This window comes from Phaseolus vulgaris, chromosome 3, assembly GCF_000499845.2.
Source record: "Phaseolus vulgaris cultivar G19833 chromosome 3, P. vulgaris v2.0, whole genome shotgun sequence".
NCBI classification, from domain to species: domain Eukaryota; kingdom Viridiplantae; phylum Streptophyta; class Magnoliopsida; order Fabales; family Fabaceae; genus Phaseolus; species Phaseolus vulgaris.
Window position 1 is genome coordinate 38,352,263 of NC_023757.2, and position 23,273 is coordinate 38,375,535.

Here is a 23,273-nt window from a genome sequence, read left to right on the forward strand (position 1 = left end):
AATTATATAACAATCTATAATTACATGATTAAATTAAATTGCTTAGCAGCAAAATCAACTTAAGTATCTAATCAACCTAAACAACAATATGTATTTATACATACATACAATCACGAGTAAAACATTTTTTTTTTCAATCCCTTTTCTAATCCAGCAAATTGTACTATGAATACGAATATGTCATTGAAGAGAGGAATGGAATTGGATGAGTGGTTGAAACTCGAATTTGGAATATAAGCGCGTTTATGACTTTTGATCCAAATGAACAAATAACCTTAATTGTGCCAAACAGTGAAAACATCGGTGACTAACGCGCCCACACCTTATTTTATTAATCGTTGCTTTGTTCTAAAGTTTGGTGCCTTCTTTGTCTGCTTCCTGAAATATCCAAGCTATTTTCTGATTTGCTGTTCTATTTCTCAATGGATTCTATCATTATCGTTGATTTTTTTTTCTCATAAAGTATAAAGATGGGAAAACTTTTACGGCGTATCTATTTTAAAGTATTTTCTTTTAAAAAAATGTCACCAGAATAATATATATTATTCATTATTACATTATATTAATAAATAAGATAAGATGACATGATAAAATTATTAGATCGTATAGGATGTTTTAAAATATTTTATATTAAAAATATGCGTAAATGAAAATTTTAAAAGTTTAAATTCTTGCTCACCCTTCAAATATGCAGACACTGTTAGTTCCGCGATTTATAGAGTACTGTTTTTTTAAATAAATAAATAAATTATAGAGTATTGTTTGATTTATGTATTATTTATCAGTATTATAAGTTTAAATCTTCATTTTTAATCATAAAAACATCTCATATTTTAACCTTTCACTTGTGACGCGTGATTTTACCACTGTTTAATTTTTATGTATTGTTTTATTGTTCATCAGTATTATAAGTTTAAATCTTTATTTTTAAATGATTTTCTTATTAAATGATTCTCAAAATATTATTTTTATAACACATACATAATAAGATATGAATAAGAAAAAATTATTATGATTTGATTTTTAATAAAATTTTAATTTTAATTGTAATAATAAATTGACTAATAAAATAATTTATTAAATATATATATATATTAAAATAATATATGTAAATACATGAATATTATTATAATTGAAAAATACTATAAAATAATATCTATAATAATAATATATATAATACTATTTAATTTTTTGTTATTAAAAACTTAGGTCAAACACACTTTTAAATATAAAAGAATCATTAAGTTTTGTTGAATTTTGTCAAGTGTTATGAATTAAGAATTGATAAAAAAAAATCACCTCATACTTCAAAAAATATTTAAATTATCCTTTAATATTTTTTATTAAATGTTCTTACAAAAAGGGATCAAGAACACTCGAACTAAAACAAGATGGCCTTTTACACAAATCTTCTGATTTCGGGCTATACTCTCGGGTTTCTATTGGGCTGGATTACTTCTTGGGCTGGATTATTTCTTGGGCTGGATTACTTCTTGGGCTGGACTCTCAACTGGGCTAGGCTCGCGGTTGTTCCTCTCGGCTGCTTCTCTCGGCTATTCGTCTCGGCTGTTCTTCTCGGTTGTTCCACTCGGCTACTCCTCTCGGTTGGTATTCATCACAGGTGGGGGGATGTACCAGCAAGTCGCTCCGATGCCAAAGTCAGAAACAATGTAATGGTTTTTCAGATAAAATCACTCTTACCTTTTTCTTGTGCTAACCTCCTATTTATAGAGTTTCGTTGATGGGCCTTCTACAGTACTTTTGGACTTTCTTATCACACCTTTTTATTACTTTTACACCCCCTTGTGCAAGTTCCTTATTTAAATTGGGCTTTATTATGATTTTTATTATCCTTTCAGGTTTCGGTCCAGACGTTTCGGTTCTAATTTATCACTTTGGTTATTGGACATGTAGTTCTCGGCCTATACCTCTCGGTTTTAGGCTACCAGTACACTGGCCCCCGAGACAAAAATAATTGATTTAGATTGAAATGATTTGTGTCTTAATATAATATAATAGTTTTGAGTGTTGATTTGATTTGGTATTTAATGCCTTGGTTTTCGTAATTTACTTTTCTGAAAATACATGATTTGACATGAGATGTCCATTTTAACCGTTAGATCATATATATTTTTGAATAATTTTGTGCTATCATTACGTTTCAAATTCTAGGGTTCGCGTGGGTTATAAATAGGTTCCTTTCTGAGTCTTTTTGTGATTGTGAAACTTATCGCTATTAACAGAAGCTCATTTTTCATCTTCAGTTGATTTTGGAAAGGTAATGTCTCTTTCAAGCTTTTCTGCTAGTGATGATTGTTCGAGCGCGGGTGGTGAATCAACTGGGCGAGTGGTTCGGGAAGAGGATCATCCAGACTTAAAGTCTTCATCTGCTACCCCTTCTTGCATGAATGATTCTAATGGAGATCCTACTGTTGATGTTCCTCAAGAAGTCGATTTTATGTTGCCTCGGAAAAACCTTCGTCCAGGTTATCAGTGGGTTAACCCTAGGGTTCGGGAATATTTTTCGAAGTATCGTTCTGCTACCGAACTTCGTAGTTTTCTTTCTCATTCTCAGATTTATTATTCTGATATTGAAAACGATATTATTTCCTTTCGGCGTGTTGGGGATGTTGATAATGTTTGCCATGGCCGAGAAGATGATAGTTATGAATTTTTCTATTTTTATGCTTGCTTTTTTAGAGACCTTCATATTCGATTGCCTTTGAACAACTTTCAAATAGGCGTTCTTAATTTTCTTAATGTTGCCCCTACTCACCTTCACCCTAATGGTTGGGCTGCCATGCAAGCTTTTAGTATTTTGTGTAAATTACTGTCGCTTTCTCCTAGTCCAGCTTCGTTCCTGTATTATTATAGTTCTCGGCCTGGTAAACGACCAGGGTGGCTTTCTCTTATTAGTAAATCCAACGTTTGCTTCCTTAAACCTTTTACATCATCTTATAAGGATTTCAAGGGAGGTTTTTTCAAAATTCTAATAGAGCCGATAGGGAAAGAGTATTTTTTCAATGGAGAGTCTCCAAAATTTCCTCTTTACTGGACAAGAGATCCGGTGAAGTTTAATTCAATATCTTTTCACTCAATGGGGGCGGCCGATCGTCATGTTATTGAAGTTTTCAGTCACCTCTCGTACCAAGTTCCCACTCGCGCCTTGCTACAATTGTACACTTCGTCCCATCCACGAGAAGATCTTATTGGTAGGTGGTTGTTCTTCATGTACTTGTTTGATAGGATGTGTTTTTTAACTTTGCTAAGTTTTTTATTGATTTTCAGCTTTGATGGCAAGCACAAATCCGAAAGCTCGGTCTTATTTTTCGAAGCTGTTAAACAAAGTAGGTGATGTAACTCCTCGGCGCGAAAATGTTGTGAATCCTGTTGTTGAAACGGAAGAAGCGGAGCGTGTTGCACCTGTTGAAATGGTTGAAGTTGTGCATCATGTTGATGTTGCCTTCGAAAAAATCAAAGAAACGAGATAGAAGCAGCAAGAGATCACACTCTTCTTCTCGGCGTCATCGTCGTGTTGAGAATGTGTCATCGGAACCACTTTCTGAAACCATTTTCTGTGCATCAACTAAGTATGCGAAGTTTGTCCAAACTTCTTTTAATGAATCGTCTTACAATATGTTGAAAAATATGGATGCTGCTTCATTGGCTGATTCGATTATTGAATTGTCGAGTAGAAGTTTGTTGATTGGAAAAATGATGAAGGAGAAAAATGGAAATTGTGTGTCTTTATCTGAATTTGAGAAATTGAGGACTGACCTTGCTGAATACAAGGAGAAAACGAGCTCTTTGTTCGAGCAACTAGAAGAAATGAAGAAACAAAAAGGTGAACAAGAAGTTGCAAAGGAAGAGTTTAAAAAAGAAATTGTTGAATTGAAGAATGAAAGCTTGAGGTCAAGTGAAGAAAACGCTCAACTCCGTAAAGAGAATCAACTGCTGAATGAGAAGGTGTTAGCGTTATTGTCTACGAACGAAGCCGACAAAAATGCCATCAAACTCATGGATGAAGAAATAAGTCAGCTGAGGACCAACGTTTTTGAAGCCGAAAGCTTTATATTTGAACAACATCAACTTGGTTTTGAGAAAGCGCTTCAACAAGCCAAATATTTTTATAAGATTCCACTTGATGAAGGCAACTTTGATGTTAAAAAGGATTTTTACAAGGGTGAATTGGTGCCGGCTAACGAAATCCCAGACACAGATGCTGAAGATGTCAATATTGAGAGCTAGAAAGGCGTAGGTGTGCTTGCCGAAAGTAGATTTATTTTGAACTACAAATCCATGGATGCTTTTTGATATGCTAATCCATGTGGGGGGATTCGTTTTGTTAAATGTACTGTCTTTTTGAAAGCCTTAATACATATAAAGTTTGTTAGATTGTCAACTGTTATATTGTTTTGCATTATTGGTCGTATTCTACATAATTGTCACCTACCGAGTTAATTGTACTATTTTTAATGCGATGATGTTTTGTTCATACGCCGAGTACCTGTCGGTTTTTATGCGAAAGTGGTTTTGAAATAACGGATTCTTTGCGTATTTTGTAATCTATGAACGCATGAAATCAAATTTATGTAAAATATCATAATGGGTGTTGATTCATAATTTATTAGTGGTTTTATCCAATTTATTATTAACAAAAACATGGTATGCGAGTGAATTTTTTATCGGAAACGGAAGCATTCGAGATCACAAGTTTTTATGAATATACGAATTTTCGGGTGGATTTTCTTAGAGTGAAATCATCTAAAGCCGAAAGTTTTATGAATACGTTTCTTTTCGGGTGGGTTTTCACTTAGAGTGAAATCATCCAAGACCGAAAGTTTAATGAATACGTTTCTTTTCGGGTGGGTTTTCACTTAGAGTGAAATCATCCAAGACCGAAAGTTTTATGAATACGTTTCTTTTCGGGTGGGTTTTCACTTAGAGTGAAATCATCCAAGACCGAAAGATTTATGAATACGTTTCTTTTCGGGTGGGTTTTCAATGAGTGAAATCATCCAAGACCGAAAGATTCATGATTACGTTTCTTTTCGGGTGGGTTTTCACTTAGAGTGAAATCATCCAAGACCGAAAGATTTATGAATACGTTTCTTTTCGGGTGGGTTTTCACTAAGAGTGAAATCATCCAAGACCGAAAGATTTATGAATACGTTTCTTTTCGGGTGGGTTTTCACTTAGAGTGAAATCATCCAAGACCGAAAGATTTATGAATACGTTTCTTTTCGGGTGGGTTTTCACTTAGAGTGAAATCATCCAAGACCGAAAGTTTTATGAATACGTTTCTTTTCGGGTGGGTTTTCACTTAGAGTGAAATCATCCAAGACCGAAAGTTATGTAAATGAACGACACATTGTTAATGGATAATGCTTCTTTATTGATGGATAGATATATATATACAGCCTTCTTTGTACATCTTCGAATTTCAACTAAAATAAAACTTTAAATGACTTGTATTCCATGTTCTCGGTACTATTTTTTCTTCTAGAGTTTCTAACCTGTATGCTCCATTTTGAAAATTTTTGAGTATCCTGAATGGACCTTCCCAATTAGAGGCCAATTTTCCATGTCGCGGATCTTTTCGTGCATCAGTTCGCATTCTCCATACTAAGTCCCCCTCCTTAAAATCTCTGAATTTTACTTTCGCATTGAACCTTTTCATTGCTCTTCTTTTTACTGCTGCCTCTTTTATCTTTGCTCGTTCTCTAAGTTCTTCAATGAGATCAAGGTCGGTTCTCAAGCATTCATTGTTAATATTCCAGTCTTCTATCTGCCTTTGTAACGTTGGTTCATTCACTTCTACAGGTAACATTGCATCCGTCCCATATGTGAGGTTGAATGGTGTTTCACCAGTTGAAGTTTGTGGCGTACATCTATAAGCCCATAAGATCTCTGGTAACTTCTCTGCCCACAAACCTTTGGCATTTCCTAACCTCTTCTTCAATTGTCCCAAAATAACTTTGTTTGCAGCCTCCGCTTGTCCATTCGTCTGCGGATGTTCAACTAAAGTGCTTGTTGACTTGATTCCCAAATCTGCATAAAATTCCATAAGTTTTTTGTCAATGAATTGTCGGCCATTATCAGTTATTATGGTGTGTGGGATTCCAAATCGACATATTATATTTTTCCATATAAATGTTTGAACTTGCTGAGTTGTTATCTTAGTCAGTGCTTCTGCTTCTATCCATTTCGTAAAGTAATCTACAGCGACTATCATGAATTTAGTTTGTCCTCAACCAAGTGGAAATGGACCGAGTATATCAATTCCCCATTTTGCAAAGGGCCATGGAGAAGTAATTCCTTGTAACGCCTGTGCTGGTATATGGTTCAAACTTCCAAATTCTTGACACTTCTTGCATGTTTTAACATAAATTTCACAATCTTCTCGGAGTGTTGGCCAATAATATCCAGCTCTGCAAACTTTTGTTGCCATTGTTCGGGCTCCACAATGTAAGCCACATATTCCTTCATGAAGTTCTTTCACTACATACTGAGCTTGCTCTTTTGAGAGACATTTCAACAAAGGTATCGAATATCCGCGTTTGTAGAGTTCATCTCCAATTAACACAAAACTAGCTATTTTTTTGGTCATTTTTGTATCCAATTGAACACCTTGCTCTTGATTCTTTATGGCTTCCAAATATGTTTCTATCCATTCATCTGTTGTTGTGGTGACGTTGCAACATTCCTCGAAACCGACTGTCGGGTGACTGAGGGTTTGTTGTATAATCGAATTGTGTTGGAGTTGCCGCTGTTGACTTGCCAATTTGGATAATGAATCTGCTTTCATGTTTAGCTCTCTCGGAATATATTTTATTTCAGCTTGTTTGAAACATTGCATGACATTTAATACCTTATGATAATATTGCATCAATAATGGATCTTTTACCTGATAATCTCCTCGTACCTGTCCCACTGAGAGCTGAGAATCACTTTTGCAAATGACGTTTTCAACTCCCATGTCTCTCGCCAGTAGTAGTCCTGTAATAAGAGCTTCGTATTCGGCCTGGTTGTTGGATGTTCTGAACTCGAATCTTAATGCCATCTCTATTTGGAAGTTGTCTGGTCCTTCAAGTACTATCCTTGCTCCGCTTCCTTTTTTGCTTGATGCGCCATCTACATACAATATCCACTGCTCCTGTTGTGCTGTTGTCGGCATCTGGATTATGAAATCTGCAAGGGCTTGAGCTTTGATTGGTCCTCTCGGTTCATACTTGATTCCATATTCGGAAAGCTCCATTGACCATGTCACCATCCTACCTGCAAGTTCTGGTTTTCTCAAGATTTTTGATATTGGATAATCTGTCCTCACAATTATCTGATGATTCTGAAAGTATGGCCGAAGACGTCTTGCGGCGTACACCAAGGTTAAGGCGACTTTTTCTACTTTGGGATATCTGGTTTCAGCATTTTGGAGGGATCTACTTACAAAGTATATTGGTTTCTGGTCTGGATTCTCTTGGATTAACGCTGCTCCTATGGCTTCATTGGAAGTTGCTAAGTAAACTATGATGGGTTGGGTCAACTCAGGTTTGATTAGGATTGGTGGTTCAGCTACCATGCTTTTGATTTGAGAGAAGGCTTGCTCACATTTTTCATTCCACTCAAAGGTTTCAGATTTTTTTTAACAGGCTTATTATCGGTTTAGTTTTTTCGGCTAAGATCGGTAAAAACCTTGACAATGAATTTAGCTTTCCCACTAACCTCTGCACCTCTTTCAGGTTTTTCGGGTTCCCCATCTTCATAATTGCTTCACATTTATCAGGATTAGCCTCAATCCCTCTGTTGGTCAACATAAAACCTAGAAATTTTCCACCTTTGACGCCGAATACACATTTTTCTGGGTTGAGACGTATATTGTACTCTCTTATGCGTGAAAACACCTCCTGAAGATCTCCCATATGTTTCTCCACTTTCTCTGACTTCACAACCATATCGTCCACATATACTTCCATGTTTCTTCCAATTTGATCTTTGAACACCTTATCCATCAATCTCTGATACGTTGCTCCGGCATTCTTTAAGCCGAAAGGCATGACTTTGTAACAATAATTTGCCGTATCTGTGGTAAAAGCTGTTTTGGGCACATCTGGCTCATACATCTGTATTTGGTTATACCCTGAATAAGCATCAAGAAAACTCATCATTTCTTGTCCATACGCCCCATCTACCAATCGGTCAATGTTGGGCAATGGATATGTATCTTTCGAACAAGCCTTATTTAAGTCTGTATAATCTGTACACATTCTCCACTTTCCATTCGGTTTTTTGACGAGCACCACATTGGACAACCATGTCGTATATTGAGCTTCCTTAATGAAACCGGCTTGCATTAACTTCTCAGTTTCTTCCATTGCTGCTTTTCTTCTCTCTTCACCCAACTTTCTTCGCTTCTGAGATATCGGTCTTGCTTCTCGGCATACCGACAACTTATGACAAATTACCTTTGGATCAATTCCAGGTATATCAGACGGTGCCCAAGCGAACAAGTCTTTGTTGTCGCGTAACAATGTGACAAGTTTGTTTAACAATTCTTCGGGCAAACTTCCACTTATATAAGTGCATTGCTTCTCATCCCGGCCTAATACCACAGCTGTAGTCTCTTCTTTCGGTTCCAACCTTTCATCCTTTAATCTCGGGTCCAAATCCGCCATTGCCACCATTCTTTCGGTATCTTTGTGTGTTTTTAAATTCATCTTTAGACCGGCTGCATAACATTCTCGAGCATCTCTTTGATTAACATACACTGTTGCTATCTCCCCCTTTTCTGTTGGAAATTTCATTGCTAGATGTGGCGTTGAAACTATTGCTCCCAACTTATTCAAAGAAGAACGTCCTAACAACACATTATACGACGTAGAAGCATCCACCACCAAATATCTGATTTTAATCTTTTTAGTCTTACTTCCTCTTCCGAACGTAGTCATCAAATCCACATACCCTTTCGTGCTGACTCTTTCCCCTGAAAAACCAATGATTTGTTCTCGGAAAGGTACAATGTCTTCTTCTTTCAGATGCAGACTTTTGAAAGTATCCCAAAACAAAATATCAACTGAGCTGCCTTGATCAACCAAGGTTTTCATGACGGCATATTCGTCTATTTCAACTGTTATCACCATAGGATCGTCGTGATCGGGATCAATTTCTTGGAAATCTTCATCTGTAAAAAGCATTGGTGGCAAAGTTCTTCTTTTAAAAATGTGGTTAATGGTCCTTATACTTCTCCAATGTTGTTTCCTTGCTGATGATGATTCTTTTCCAGAGAAACCACCTGAAATAGTGTTTATAAACCCCCTGACAGGTCTCCCCAAGCTTCGTTCCCTACTTCTCCTTACTGATTGTGTGTTTTGATAAACCCTGTCATTTCTTCCTTCTGATCTTCCACCTCTTCTATCATCTCTTTTTTCTATTCTTTTTTCTCTTTCAAATCTGTCTGCCCTTCTTCCCCCTGTTTCAATTCCTTTCAATCTTCTCTCCGGACTGGTCCTCAGTCTAACATTTCCTCCTTGAACAAAACGCTTCAACTGCCCAGCCTGAATCAATTCTTCTATTCTATCTTTCAACCCGACACACTCCTCTGTATGGTGGCCTTGATTTTTATGGTATTCACAATGTTTGGTGTGGTCGGCCCTTTCCGGTGTTCGCACTTTTCTAGTTGGTGGTATTATCTCTGCCGCCATGGCTTCTTGTAAGACTCTTGTTCTGTTTGTATTTAAGGGTGTGTATTGCTGGAACTTTCGGCTTCTGAATTCTTCCCTGGCTCTTCTAGCCATAGGTCCACTTTCTTTTTCTATCACCTTTTTTTCACCTCCATCCATCCTTGCCTGGTTCCGGAACTCTCTCAGTTCTTCCATTTGCATGAACTTTGACGCTCGTTGTCTTAGCTCATCTAAACTAGTCGCAGGTTTCTTGCAGAGACTATCAGCAAACGGTCCCGGCTTTAATGTTGTTATCATATGATGCATGGTAACCTCTGGGCTGAGGTTTCGAATTCCCAGGGCAACCTTCCCAAAGCGTTCCATGAACATTCTTAACGACTCTCCCTTTTCTTGCCTTATATTCACCAAAGCAATCGAAGTTAAACGATGGGGACGACTGGTTGCGAACTGAGCTCCAAACTTTTCCACCAATGTATCAAAACAATCTATGCTCAAAGGCGGAAGGCGTGTGAACCAACTTAACGTTGTCCCTTTTAAGGTTGTAGGGAACACTCTGCACATAATAGCATCGTTCCACGTATATAGACTGATCTGCGTGGTGTATACCGCAACATGTTCATCAGGGTCTGTGCTTCCGTCATACTTGTCAATAGTTAAACTTCTCCAATTGTCAGGCAATGGAGTATCAACTAAACATCACAGAAGGGATGTTTTCTTGAAGATGCTCCTACAAAAACTTCAGAACCAAGGAATCTTCTTTTCGTTTGGGAACTTTCATTATGATAAATCCTCTCATTGACTTGTGCTCTTGGCTGAACAGTTTCAAATGATGCATTCAAAACTGTCTCCTCTTGTAGTTTTCTCCTCATGCGTGCATTTTCGGCTCTTAACATACTCAGCTCTTCTTCATTACTCTTTTTTAACGTCTCGAACTCTTTTTGCAGCTGCACCAACATTGTCATTGGCATACTGACGTTATCTATTTGCTCTCCGTCTTGTCCTTCTCTCTGATCCATCTTGTCTCCTACCTTTCCTTCTAACTAGTTCTCGGCCCCACGGTGGGCGCCAAAATGTTCTTACAAAAAGGGACCAAGAACACTCGAACTAAAACAAGATGGCCTTTTACACAAATCTTCTGATTTCGGGCTATACTCTCGGGTTTCTATTGGGCTGGATTACTTCTTGGGCTGGATTATTTCTTGGGCTGGATTACTTCTTGGGCTGGATTACTTCTTGGGCTGGACTCTCAACTGGGCTAGGCTCGCGGTTGTTCCTCTCGGCTGCTTCTCTCGGCTATTCGTCTCGGCTGTTCTTCTCGGCTGTTCCACTCGGCTACTCCTCTCGGTTGGTATTCATCACAGGTGGGGGGATGTACCTGCAAGTCGCTCCGATGCCAAAGTCAGAAACAATGTAATGGTTTTTCAGATAAAATCACTCTTACCTTTTTCTTGTGCTAACCTCCTATTTATAGAGTTTCGTTGATGGGCCTTCTACAGTACTTTTGGACTTTCTTATCACACCTTTTTATTACTTTTACACCCCCTTGTGCAAGTTCCTTATTTAAATTGGGCTTTATTATGATTTTTATTATCCTTTCAGGTTTCGGTCCAGACCTTTCGGTTCTAATTTATCACTTTGATTATTGGACATGTAGTTCTCGGCCTATACCTCTCGGTTTTAGGCTACCAGTACATTAAACATTTTTATTTAATTTTAGAATGTGAAATCCATATACTTTTCTAGTATCTGGAAGTAAAATTTTGTATTCTGGATTGTAAATTTTGAAATACAAATTTGTATTTTAGACTGTGGTGAATAATTTTGAAATTTTTGATAGTAAGAGGTGCAAGAAAAAATTATGAAGATAAAAAAAATCCAAATTTTAATATATATAGGTTATGCCGACGGTCTCACCCCACCTCACACTTAGCTTCACTTAGCTTGTACGAACTATTGATTATACAAAATGGGCCTAAATAGACCTAAACGGGCCAATGGAGAATGAGCCTAAATAGATCTAAACGGACCCGTAAATTAAAATAGAATGGCCCACATTTTTTCTTATCAAAGTGTAAACCAGCTCCCTCTATATTATGATAACAATAAAAAATATCTAACTGAAATAACAAATGAAGATGTGTAATTAAATCAAATTTCCTTAGGTGAAACTACTATACGTTACAATATTCCCACTCATTGAAATTTAGCATTATAAATTATTCTTATTCAATTCCCTATCTAGCACCATTTACACTTTCATTTTCCTATTTAGCACCTTTTTGTTTTTATTTCCCTATTTAGCACCTTTTTATTTTTTATTTTCCTATCTAACACCATTTCAAAAGTAAATAAATAAATAATAATTTTTTTTTATAATTTTAATTTTGAATACATTAAAAAATAAGTATTTTTAATGTTTAAAATAGTTAGAAATATAATTAATGAATAAAGAAATGAGTTTTTACAAAATTAAAAAAAAAATAATAAACTAAAAATGTTTAGTTTAAATTTTTTTTAAGAATGAAGAAAATAAAAAATTAAACTCTACAACAACATAAAAGTTGAATCTATAAACATAAATTAGTATTTATTTTTATTATTATTGATGATGTAATCATGTTAATTTCAAGTAAAAAATACATGAGATAATTATAAAAAAAATCAAAGTCAATTAATATTAATTAATATTGAACGCACAAATAATATTGAAGTGTCTACCCTAAATGCAAAATCCTAAATAAAAACTAATGCAATTGCTACACTTAATGCTTAAAAATGAGAAGAAGAAAAATGTAAAAATAAATAAATATAGAAAATAAAAACAACAACATTACAACAGATCTTTCATGTTGCGAAAGAGTATTTGATTGAACTCAAAAATGAAGAGTATTGGTCTGCATACACTAGTCAAATACTATGCCCAAGTCCTGACATGAAAATAACTTCAAAGGGGAGACCTAAGTCAAGTCGAATAAGGACTGATATGGACATAAGAGAACAACATGATCAAACAAAAAAAGTTCATAATGTCAAACACCAGGACACACAAAAAGAACATGTCCCAACATTATTGGATTGTGCACTTCTCATTATTAATTATGTTTCATTTTGCACAAACTATTTAATATACCATTGAAAAAAATATTAAATGAATGATTATCTTTCATTTTTATTTTTTTTTATGATCAACATCTACTTATTTAGTATCGTCTTATATCTCTTATTTTTATCTTGTATATTTATCTTGTATATCTATCTTATTTTGTTTTGCTTTTATTTTATATCTTATATGTTTTTAGTTATTATTTTTTTCTGCCATTGTTTATTTATTTTTGTTTTTTGTTTTTATTTTATTATTGTTGTTTTTATTTTCTATACTTATTTATTTTTGCATTTTTTTCTTCTCATTTTTAAGCATTAAGTGTAGCATTTGCATTAGTTTTTTTTTAGGATTTTGCATTTAGGATAGACACTTCAATATTATTTGTGCGTCCACTATTAATTAATACTAATTGACTTTGGTTTTTTTATAATTATGTTTTATATTTTTTACTTGAAATTAACATGATTACATCATCAATAATAATAAAAATAAATACTAATTTATGTTTATAGATTCAACTTTTATGTTGTTGTAGGGTTTAATTTCTTATTTTCTTCATTTAAAAAAAATTAAACTAAACATTTTTAATTTATTACTTTTTTATTTTTATTTTGTAAAAACTCATTTCTTTATTCATTAATTATATTTCTAACTATTTTAAACATTAAAAATACTTATTTTTTAATGCATTCAAAATTAAAATTATCAAAAAAGTAATAATTTATTATTTTATTTATTTATTTTTGAAATTGTACTAGATAGGGAAATAAAAAATAAAATGGTGCTAAATAGGGGAATAAAAACAAAATGGTGCTAGATAGGAAAATAAAAACAAAAAGGTGTTAGTTAGGGAAATAAAAGTGTAAATGGTGTTAGATAGGAAATTTATCCTCACTTGAATCCAACTGATAAGGTATAAAAATTACACAACATAAAAAAAAGGAAAAAAATTACAAAATCAATTATAGAAAAAGTAATAATTCATCCATCAAGATTTTAATAGATCTGTCATGATCTACTCACAATTACCTTCTCAAGTGTATATCATGACCTATTCACAATTACCTTCTCAAGTGTATAATTTTATTGTAGACAGGTTGAACGACCAAGTTATAATTCCAGAAAGAATATAAATAAATTATATTCTTAGAATTTTTTTAAATGAAATAATAAATAAATAAATTTTTAACTTTTTTAAAAAAAAATTCATTTTTATATTCTTTAAAATCTCTTCTTTAATATAAATAAATAAGATCTTACACGTTCAAATTCAATTATAATTTAAAGTTTCTAAAAAATCTATTTATTTATTTTCTTCAAGACAGACTCACTATTAATAAAATCAATAAATTTTTCAATTACGTCCCTCGATTTTAAAAAATCAATAATTCGACTATCTTGATCTTAATCTAATCAATAAAAGAATATTGACGAGTTTAATTTATATAATTTATAAATAATAATAATTTATAAAACTAATGACATAATTTTAAATTATTGTATTTTTAAATTACGAGACTTTATTGGTCCTTTATAAAGACTAAAATGAACAAAAATAAATATAAAACACAAAATAATTAAACCATAGTTTTCTAAAATTAGTTTTCTAACGCACGTTATCTAAACTAAAACCACACTACTCTACAATAAATTTAATTATAATTATGTTGTTACAAAGTCAGTTTGTTTTTGTTTATGCTTTTTTTAATAAAGTATTTTTTTATGCTTTTGACCAATCTATTTATTTTTTAAATAATAAATTTTCTAATCCACTTTTTAAATAAGTATTTTTACAATACTACTTATTTTTAAATAAATTGACCCATAAAACCAATTTTATCACTCTGCATACCGAGTCATGAATTAAGAAAGATAACACGAACACAATAAAGATAATATTTTTTTGTTTGTTCAAAGAAGGAGTCAAAGTTTGTTACCAAAAAATTCAACCAACAAAGTTAGACCCACATTCTTCTTAGTTTACACATCCAACCCGTTCAATGCCTTGGGAAAAACTTCAAAAATAAATAGTTTGAATTTTGCTTCAAGTCAACTTACTCTTTAATGAATCAAATCAAAATTTATAGTTTTGAAATATTACTCAATTAATAAGAAAATTATTAAATAATAAATAATTAATTATTATAAATATTATTTTAAAAAATAATTAAATTATTAATATTTAAAATAATTAAATTATTAATATTTAAAATAATTAAATTATTAATATTTAAAATAATTTTCATTATTAATAAATAATTTATAAATTTATATTTAAAATAATTAATTATATTTTGTTTTTAAAATACATTTTTATTTAATAATTTTCTTGTAACTTTAATTATTTTCATAAGTTATCATCAGTAACACTTGAAATCAATAAATGTACCTAAATAATAGATTAATTTATTGATGAGTATCCGTTGAAATATTAAAATGTTTCTTTTAAATAAAATTTTAACTGAAACGTTTGCATAAGTTAATATAATTAGATTAGACACAATTTTGTAAGTAGTAGACCTTTTTATGATAAAAACAAAATAATTATGTCAAAATGACAGAAAAAACGTATATTGTTTTATTAATTATTATAAATTATGGTGCATGCTTTATTTTCTTAAACATCTTTAATATTTTGATATCTTATATTATGGATATTGCATAGAAAATTGGATTTATCTTCTTTTGTTAGGGGTGTAGTAAATGGATGATTGCATTACACTGGTTTCAAGAGAATAAATAAAAACTGAGGTAATTTGTTTAATATAAAAATCATAAATTTATGTCAAAAATTTATGCTATATAATTGAATTAAAGAATATATTATCAATCGGATCCGTACCGACTGATTCGAAGTCCAAGACTGACCAAAACCATTACATCCAAACAACGGATTAACGACACTAATCAAAGATCAATTATTAAGTAATACATTATTAATCATAAATTAATTCCTTTATCAACCCAATAACAAAAGATCTATGATAATTATATAAATAAACATCTAAAAGTCAAGCACGTCATCATTTAGTACTAATTGTATCGAGTGTTGAACACTGAAATTTTACTTAAACGTCAACATATTTTTTGCAAGTACCATCCGAACTCGGAGTTCACGGAGACGAGAAATAGAAAAGTGGAATAAGTGCAAAAAGTGCATTTGAAGGAATGAAAGGAAGAGTTGACCGACTGACCGACCTCAAAGAAAGACAATCATTATCTTAGTTCCAACCCTATGTTAAGAATATATATATATATAATTAATGTAATATCAAAATTACTTTTAAATGTACTTTTTGAAATATAAATATTTTTATAAGAAAATAAATGATTTCATAAAAATAGTGTTTACTAGTTTCAACTATATTTATAAAGAATAAAAAATATAACAAATAAATTATTTTAAAAATCTAAATATTTTCTCTCTTTCAAAATTTCCCTCCATACATTATAAATTCTAAGAAAATATAGACAATCCTTACAAATAATATGGAATTAATCTCCAGAAATAATGAACTCCTAACAAACAAAGAGCAGAACATTAAAGATGGTAGGAAAGAGTGTATTAAGCGATTATGTGATTAGTTATTGAGAAGCAGCCATGGGTGTGAGCAGTGCCCTTTACCTAACAAGGAGTTGGTGTAAAAAGCAAAACATGATTGGGTGAAGGATGTAATAATCGCGTTTGCGTTGTGCTTTGTCTGGTGCTCATGCATTGCTGTGTCTTCTGCCGACACTTGTTTAGTTTTGCTGTCATGCCGTACTTTTATTCCATTCAAATTCACACCCCACATATCCCCTCTTCACATCTTTAACACTTTTTCACCTTTTTACCCTTCCATAATCATGACACCTGTATATTCTTTTTTTATTTTAATCTTTCTTATTATTAGAAAATAACACTAACTCTCAATAATGTGAGTTGTTAGCTATATGGATCACCAAATATTTTCCAACACCTTAAAACTTAATCTTTTAAACTAAATATTTTATTTGAAATCTTAAGTTATTGTATTTAGTAAATAAAATTGGGTTAATAAAAATATATAGGGACAAACCGGAGCCTTCTTTATAGATAGTGTAGCTTGTATTTTCACCTCAACTATATTATATAAGATAAAATTTAAATATGATTTCATAAGTATGTTGATGGTAGATAACATGATATATCTATATTTATACGTAAAGTTATAATAGGAATACTTAGAATATGATCAATACATTTAATTAGAATATATTTACAGTACAATTGTTTGTTTCATACCTTTATCTAATGAATTTATATATAGCAAGAAATTATGGACTCTTGCAATGACTATTCTAAAAAATATATTTAAATGATTTATACTATAATTTTTTTCATCTTAATAAAATTTAAATCAAATAAGCTAATATGTTTTGCTATCTTTTTACTATTACTAATAATTTATTTGGATTAAAAGATAAATAAATAAATACAAATAAATCAAATGAAAAAGATTTGAGATGATCCAAGTAAAGGAAAAATAGAAACAATTTTTTTTTTCTTTTCACAAAACGTTCTCTTCCCCTGATCTTTTAAATGAACAATAAAAAGATTTTCATGGATCAAAACAATGAAAAGTTCCCCCTTTCCATTTAGGTGATTAAGGGGTTATAATAATCTTTGTTTAGTTATAGTTTTACATTGAAATTTATTTATTTTAAATAAAAGAAGAGAACTAATTTTTTAAGTGAAACAAGGAGGACGGTAGGTTTTCCCCCAAAATAAACTTATTTTAAAAAATATTTAAATAAACCCATTTTCACTTTAATTTTCAAATTAGATTTCTTCTCAAAGGGAAATAACTCCTGTTTTTTTCATTTTTCAAAAAAATGAAAATTCAGAATTGAATTCGTTTTTTAGGAATTTGAATTTTGACCAATTTTTGAAAATATTTATAAAATAAGACGAAAGGATGGACATAAAATTTGATGTTACTATTCAGTGTTCACAACTCGTGTTAATAATAAATGAGTCTACTTTAAAAAATAAAATAAAGATAATTTTTTAAAATGAATATATTTTGAGAAAAAGATATGAGATGAGAAGTGATTTAAAAAGAATTAATAAGTATTAGCGTGTGAATAAACAGAAAGAATAAAAGTGAAGGAGGCGTGTAAGAATGGGGCGAAGGAAGAAGAAAGGCACCCAGAATTTATTTGACTCTTGTATTATAGGAAAGTAGCAAAGTACAAACGCAAAATGTACCCTTAAGTCATAACGATGACTGATGTTGTTTTAGACTATCGCTATTATTAATGATAATTGAAAGTATTATTAATATTCCACACCCTATTTCCCTCTCTTTCTTTCTTCTATGTCCTTGTGACAGAAACCCCAGCAAGGAGGATTTGCAACAAAGGTTGGCACTTGGGCCATTTGTACCTGTAAACGTTGTTTATCTATGGAGACCAACAAACAGCAGAGGAAGAAATGGTTCCTGCCACTTGTATTGTCTCTACTGTTGTTAACCTTGCTCATACTCTTTTCCATCTTCGTCTCCTCCGATTCTTCCTCTTTGCTCTACCTATATCGTACACGTGGCAGAGTGGAAGAGCCTCGTTTCGTGGAGTCAAAGCTGAGGGTGTCTTCCATCTCATCCAGTGATTCCGTTCCCAGGATCGCGTACCTGATCTCGGGGTCAGTGGGTGATGGCGAGACTCTGAAGAGAACCCTGAAGGCCCTTTACCATCCTAGGAACCAGTACGCTGTGCACTTGGACCTCGAGGCTTCCACGCAGGAAAGATTGGAGCTTGCCAACTTCGTCAAGAACGAGCCTCTCTTTGCCAAATTGGGCAATGTTAGGATGGTTGTAAAGGCTAACTTGGTCACCTACAGGGGACCCACTATGGTCACTAATACCCTTCACGCTGCGGCCATTTTGTTCAAGGAAGGTGGACTCTGGGATTGGTTCATCAATCTAAGCGCTTCTGATTACCCCTTGGTAACCCAAGATGGTAAGCTACTCACTCCTCTTCCCTCTCCTTAACTCGTTTTTTTTCCTATCTTCGATGAGCAAAACTAGGCACTTGTTTTTTTGTTTGATTCTGTGTCTGCGTTACGGAGATTTTGTTGATTTGTTATCTTTCAAACGGAGCGGGGCATTTATTTGTGTCTTGGCTGTTTCCCAGGTTTTGATTTTGTGTTAATCGATTTAAATGCTGGTTTGTTTTGGAATGCATTTCTGATGCGTGATGTGAGAACCGGACCTGTATCTTGCTGCTAATTTTGCCTGAGATAAGTTTAGAGACTTGCTGAATTTTAAGTTGGTCTGATCTGGTCCCAATCCGTGTCCAAAGTGTTCTATTTGTTGGTTTGCTCATCGATGAATTGTTTGTTTTGTCAGCTGACAGGCTTGTTCCTCTCTCTCTTCTTGTAGCCCGGGGTGGTGGGGGAGGAGGAATGCCAGGTTTCAGATAAAAGTAAAATCGCTTATAACTCCGTTTCTGCTTTGATGCTTCTTTATGTTTTTGAAAAACAACCACTGCCAATGTTATTGGATGCACAGTAAGAATTCATGTAGAATAAATTTTCGTTATGGATTTTTTGATGGTTTGTTAGTTAAATGCTTAAATCTGTTAATTTGTTGAAACTTACTAAAGAATGTGCACTGTGAATTCCTGTTTTCACAATCACCCACTTCATCTCTTTTCCTCAACAGATCTGCTGCATACACTGTCATCAACTCCGAGACACCTTAACTTCATTGAGCACACCAGTGATATTGGCTGGAAGGAGTAAGTTGCCAATCCTTTCATCCTGTGTTTTATTTCATGGTTTACTTTATTTCCTTCAAAAGTAACGTGCAATTTTGTGAAATATCAAACATACCTATTCTTTTCAAGTAAGACTTTGCTGTTTCCTTTTTTCAATAGAGATCAGAGAGCCAAACCGGTTATAATTGATCCAGCGCTTTATAGTGTCAATAAATCTGATTTATTTTGGGTGACAGAGAAAAGAAATGTTCCCACAGCATATAAGCTGTTTACAGGTGTGGTTTCTGATGACTTATCTTGCTTAAATCTTTATTTTGTTATTTTTCTCATACCACGTTTATTAGTTTGTTTTTTCACATTTGTAGTTAAGAAAAAAATTGAAAATTGAAGTCAAACAGTGTTGATGGAAACAGAGAGAATGGGGAGGTAGAGCAATGATAGTGTTGTGAATTCTACTGATAAGATGACTTCAGTAGCCTGTGGTTGAGTATGATTACCCAGGACTACTGCTTTTCACCTTTCTCCATTCTTTTACCTTTCCTCTCTTACTAACCACAGTTTTTCGCACCCGTCTTGAACTCAATATCCCATAGATGTACTACTTATTGCCATTGGTATTCCTAATATAGATGTGGCAATTATCATAAGCTGTGTGTCCCTTACCCGTAAAGTCCTTTGTTAGCATGACCCTTTTGAGTTTGTTTCAAAATGATGTCATTTGCAGTTAAAAATCCGCACAAGATCACCTAGTTTTCTTGAATCTATGACATACCATACTGTATCATCTCAAGTTTTTTAAATAGTTGTCCTTAAGTTGAAAGACCTAGTATCCAACTCTATGCTTTCTAAGTCTTGTTATGCTACTTGATTTTGCTCAGGATCTGCTTGGATGATGCTCTCTCGCCAATTTGTTGAATATTTGTTATGGGGATGGGATAACTTGCCTAGAATAGTCTTGATGTATTATGCCAACTTTCTATCCTCCCCTGAAGGGTATTTTCACACAGTCATCTGCAATGCTGACGAGTTCCGGAACACTACTGTAAATCACGACCTCCACTTCATATCATGGGATAACCCTCCAAAACAACATCCACACTTCCTTACAATTAATAACTACGAGGAAATGGTGGAGAGCAACGCCCCATTTGCTCGGAAGTTTGGCAGGAATGAACAACTCTTGGATAAGATTGATACTGAACTCTTGGGACGAAATGAACATGGTTATGTGCCTGGCAAGTGGTTTGACCGAGCAAATTCAAACATCACCAAACTATATTCTGCCATACAAAATATCACTGAACTTAAGCCTGGCCCTGGAGCAGAAAGGCTCAAACGCCTTATCAATGGTTTATTGTCAGCAGAAGATTTTCACACTAAGCAGTGTTCTTGACTCCCTGGTTTAAACATCTTGCTACGCTCATTGCTGTTTTTCATTCACTCAGCAGCAACAGGCAAACCATTATGATGTCCACTTGACACCCGAGGATGTTCTGAGACAAACACGAAATATGAGAAGATAGATCAGAAAACGGAAGGGACCATTTCTTCAATAGTACGTCTTGCCTTCAATTTCTACTTCTACACAAACTCTAACGTGACCATACATTTGTAGCTAATATGTATCCATTCATTTGATTCACATGATTTATTAAATTTCATGGATGGCAATGACGAGTCATCATCAATGCAATTGTTGTACTCTGAAGAATTTCTTTTTAGTAAATAAAAGATTCACTTATATAATGCATTCGGCAGAATGCTTTGCTAGGCTGGAAATGGCACAAACCCGTGAAAAACACTATCCTAACGAATCTTTTTTTAGGAACATGCTCACGTAGCTGCCACTTATTCTGTTTTTTTTTTTTCTTATCTCTCTCTTTTCTTGAGTTATTGCCTCATAAATTGGTGTACATTTTACAATTGATGTACTATTAGACCCATTAACGTCCTCTAAATTCACCTTGTTGGTAAAAGAATTACTTGACACTTTTATTGTGTCTGTGATGGGAAGGGAGGGATCATCTTCAGGGAACTAATCTATATTATCCAGCTCTTCTGTGGCACGAGTTTCATTTTCTTTACTGTTTTGAGCATCCTAGTGTTGGCTAAGTTTTCCTCTCCTCGTTTTCACTTCTTTTACATGAAAATTAATTTCCATAGCATTTATAATCCAATGTTTGTAGCATCAAAATTTACTTTTAAGAATAAACCCACTTTAGAAGATTCATTTTGTTTTGTTCTCATTTCAAAATTCAAACAGTTGATATTTAACTAATTGTTTTTGACATACGTACAGCAGACACAATGGCCACGGCCACATTGTGTAGTCTCAACGGACCTTGTCCCTTTAACTCTAGAGATTTTGTTGATTCACCATTCAAGGGTAAAACCTTCATGGCCCGTGCACCCGCATCATTAAAAGGAATTTCCTAAAATCTTTTTTTTTTTTTTTGTTTCATTGAAGTGATAGAAGGGGTACTCACCTCCAATAGGCATGTTACTATGGCCAAGAAAACAAAATCCAAATTGGCAAATCTAATTCATAAATATTACCTTTCAATGGATTTATCTCAAATTGAAATCTATACTTTTGGATATTAAGTTTAATCCATTTAATTGGATTTGGATAGGATAATTTTTTGGATTTTAATCTAAAATAAAAAATGTTAGGTCGAGTAAAGTTAGCATCGGTCAGACTCAGGTAAGGTTGAGTTGGATTGGGTCAAAGTTATGCAATGTTTGTCAAAAACAAGTTGGACTGGGTAACACCAAAGTCAAGCTAGGCTAGGTTAGGCTAAGTCAGGTTAGGGTTATGTGGGGTCGAGTTGGATCAGGCTCATGTCAAGTTGAATCAAACTAATATAACATGGGCCCAAGTTAAGTCATGTCAACTCGGGCCAAGGTCAAACCGAGCTAGCTCGAGCTAGACTCAGGTTGGGATGAGTCAAACCAAACATAGTTCAAGCCAAGTCGATATGGACCTAGGTCAAGCCAAGTCGTGGTTGGCCAGATTGTGCTAAGTCTGCCTAAGCCCATGTTGAGCCGAATTGACTCACATTTAGTTAAGATGGGCTAGGTACAGGTCAAGTCCAGTATGGTCCAAGTTGGGTTGGGCCAAAGTTCGACTAAGACTGACCGAGCCAGGTCGAATTGGGTCTGCAATGGGTTAAGAAATAAGATCGATGCCATGTCAAACTAACTTGGGTTGATCCATGTTAAGTCGAGCAGAGTCAACATGGGCCCAAGTCAAACCGATTCGTCTCCAACCCATGTCAAGATGAGTTGGCCTGAACATAGCTTGAGGTGAGTTGGACTAGGCCCATGTAAGTCTAGTCAAACCAAGCCTAAGTTGAGTCGAGTTGGGGCGAACTCACATTCAATAGAGTTATGAGAGGCCCAAGTCATTTCGAGTCTGATCAAGGCTAGGTCGGATTGGGTCCAAGTCAAGCTAAGTCAGCCCCAAACCCAATTTGAGATGAGTTAGTCCAGACCTAGGTCAAATCGAGTTTGGTCAGGTCCAAGTCCAAAACGAACTAAGCTAGATCAAATCGTGTTAAGTCCATTTTGGACCGAGAAATGGAGCCCACATTAGGTTGGGTCTATGTCAAATTGAGTTGGGTCGATCCAACATGAGGTTGAGATGAGTTTGCCAAAGTCTAAGTCGACCCAAGTTGAGGCGAGACCACATTTAACCAAGTTGGGCCAAGCCAAGGTCGGGTCAAGTTCAATTGTGACCAGATCAGATTGGGGCC

The 23,273-nt window shown here is 33.9% G+C and overlaps 4 protein-coding genes across 4 annotated transcripts; 2 read left to right on the forward strand and 2 right to left on the reverse strand.

Annotated features, from left to right (window-relative positions):
- The first annotated feature begins 3,648 nt into the window (after window positions 1–3,648).
- LOC137805615 (uncharacterized) lies at window positions 3,649–4,248 on the forward strand. Its single transcript, XM_068605556.1, has one exon. It carries the CDS (start codon window positions 3,649–3,651, stop codon window positions 4,246–4,248), a length of 600 nt encoding a protein of 199 aa, XP_068461657.1.
- A 2,002-nt stretch (window positions 4,249–6,250) lies between these two features.
- Window positions 6,251–7,579, reverse strand: LOC137805616 (uncharacterized). Its single transcript, XM_068605557.1, has one exon. It carries the CDS (start codon window positions 7,577–7,579, stop codon window positions 6,251–6,253), a length of 1,329 nt encoding a protein of 442 aa, XP_068461658.1.
- A 52-nt stretch (window positions 7,580–7,631) lies between these two features.
- Window positions 7,632–10,693, reverse strand: LOC137805617 (uncharacterized). The gene is made up of 2 exons (XM_068605558.1): window positions 10,450–10,693; window positions 7,632–10,366 (listed from the first exon to the last, which is right to left on the reverse strand). The coding sequence occupies exons 1-2, from the start codon at window positions 10,691–10,693 to the stop codon at window positions 7,632–7,634; spliced, it is 2,979 nt and encodes a 992-aa protein (XP_068461659.1).
- Window positions 10,694–17,888: 7,195 nt separating this feature from the next.
- On the forward strand, window positions 17,889–21,288 carry LOC137807526 (beta-glucuronosyltransferase GlcAT14B-like). Its single transcript, XM_068608210.1, has 4 exons — window positions 17,889–18,759; window positions 19,464–19,539; window positions 19,678–19,793; window positions 20,397–21,288. The coding sequence occupies exons 1-4, from the start codon at window positions 18,207–18,209 to the stop codon at window positions 20,909–20,911; spliced, it is 1,260 nt and encodes a 419-aa protein (XP_068464311.1). The 5' UTR covers window positions 17,889–18,206; the 3' UTR covers window positions 20,912–21,288.
- Window positions 21,289–23,273: the final 1,985 nt, after the last annotated feature.

Excerpts from the sequence above, each read along its gene's own strand:
- LOC137805615 (XM_068605556.1), top strand. The coding sequence starts at position 3,649 with ATGGATGCTGCTTCATTGGCTGATTCGATTATTGAATTGTCGAGTAGA.
- LOC137805616 (XM_068605557.1), bottom strand. The coding sequence starts at position 7,579 with ATGGTAGCTGAACCACCAATCCTAATCAAACCTGAGTTGACCCAACCC.
- LOC137805617 (XM_068605558.1), bottom strand. The coding sequence starts at position 10,693 with ATGGATCAGAGAGAAGGACAAGACGGAGAGCAAATAGATAACGTCAGT. Across the intron at positions 10,367-10,449 it reads GAGGATTTATCATAATGAAA|TTGATACTCCATTGCCTGAC; the intron begins GTTCCCAAACGA and ends TGTGATGTTTAG.
- LOC137807526 (XM_068608210.1), top strand. The coding sequence starts at position 18,207 with ATGGAGACCAACAAACAGCAGAGGAAGAAATGGTTCCTGCCACTTGTA. Across the intron at positions 18,760-19,463 it reads CCCCTTGGTAACCCAAGATG|ATCTGCTGCATACACTGTCA; the intron begins GTAAGCTACTCA and ends TTTCCTCAACAG. Across the intron at positions 19,540-19,677 it reads AGTGATATTGGCTGGAAGGA|AGATCAGAGAGCCAAACCGG; the intron begins GTAAGTTGCCAA and ends TTTTTTCAATAG.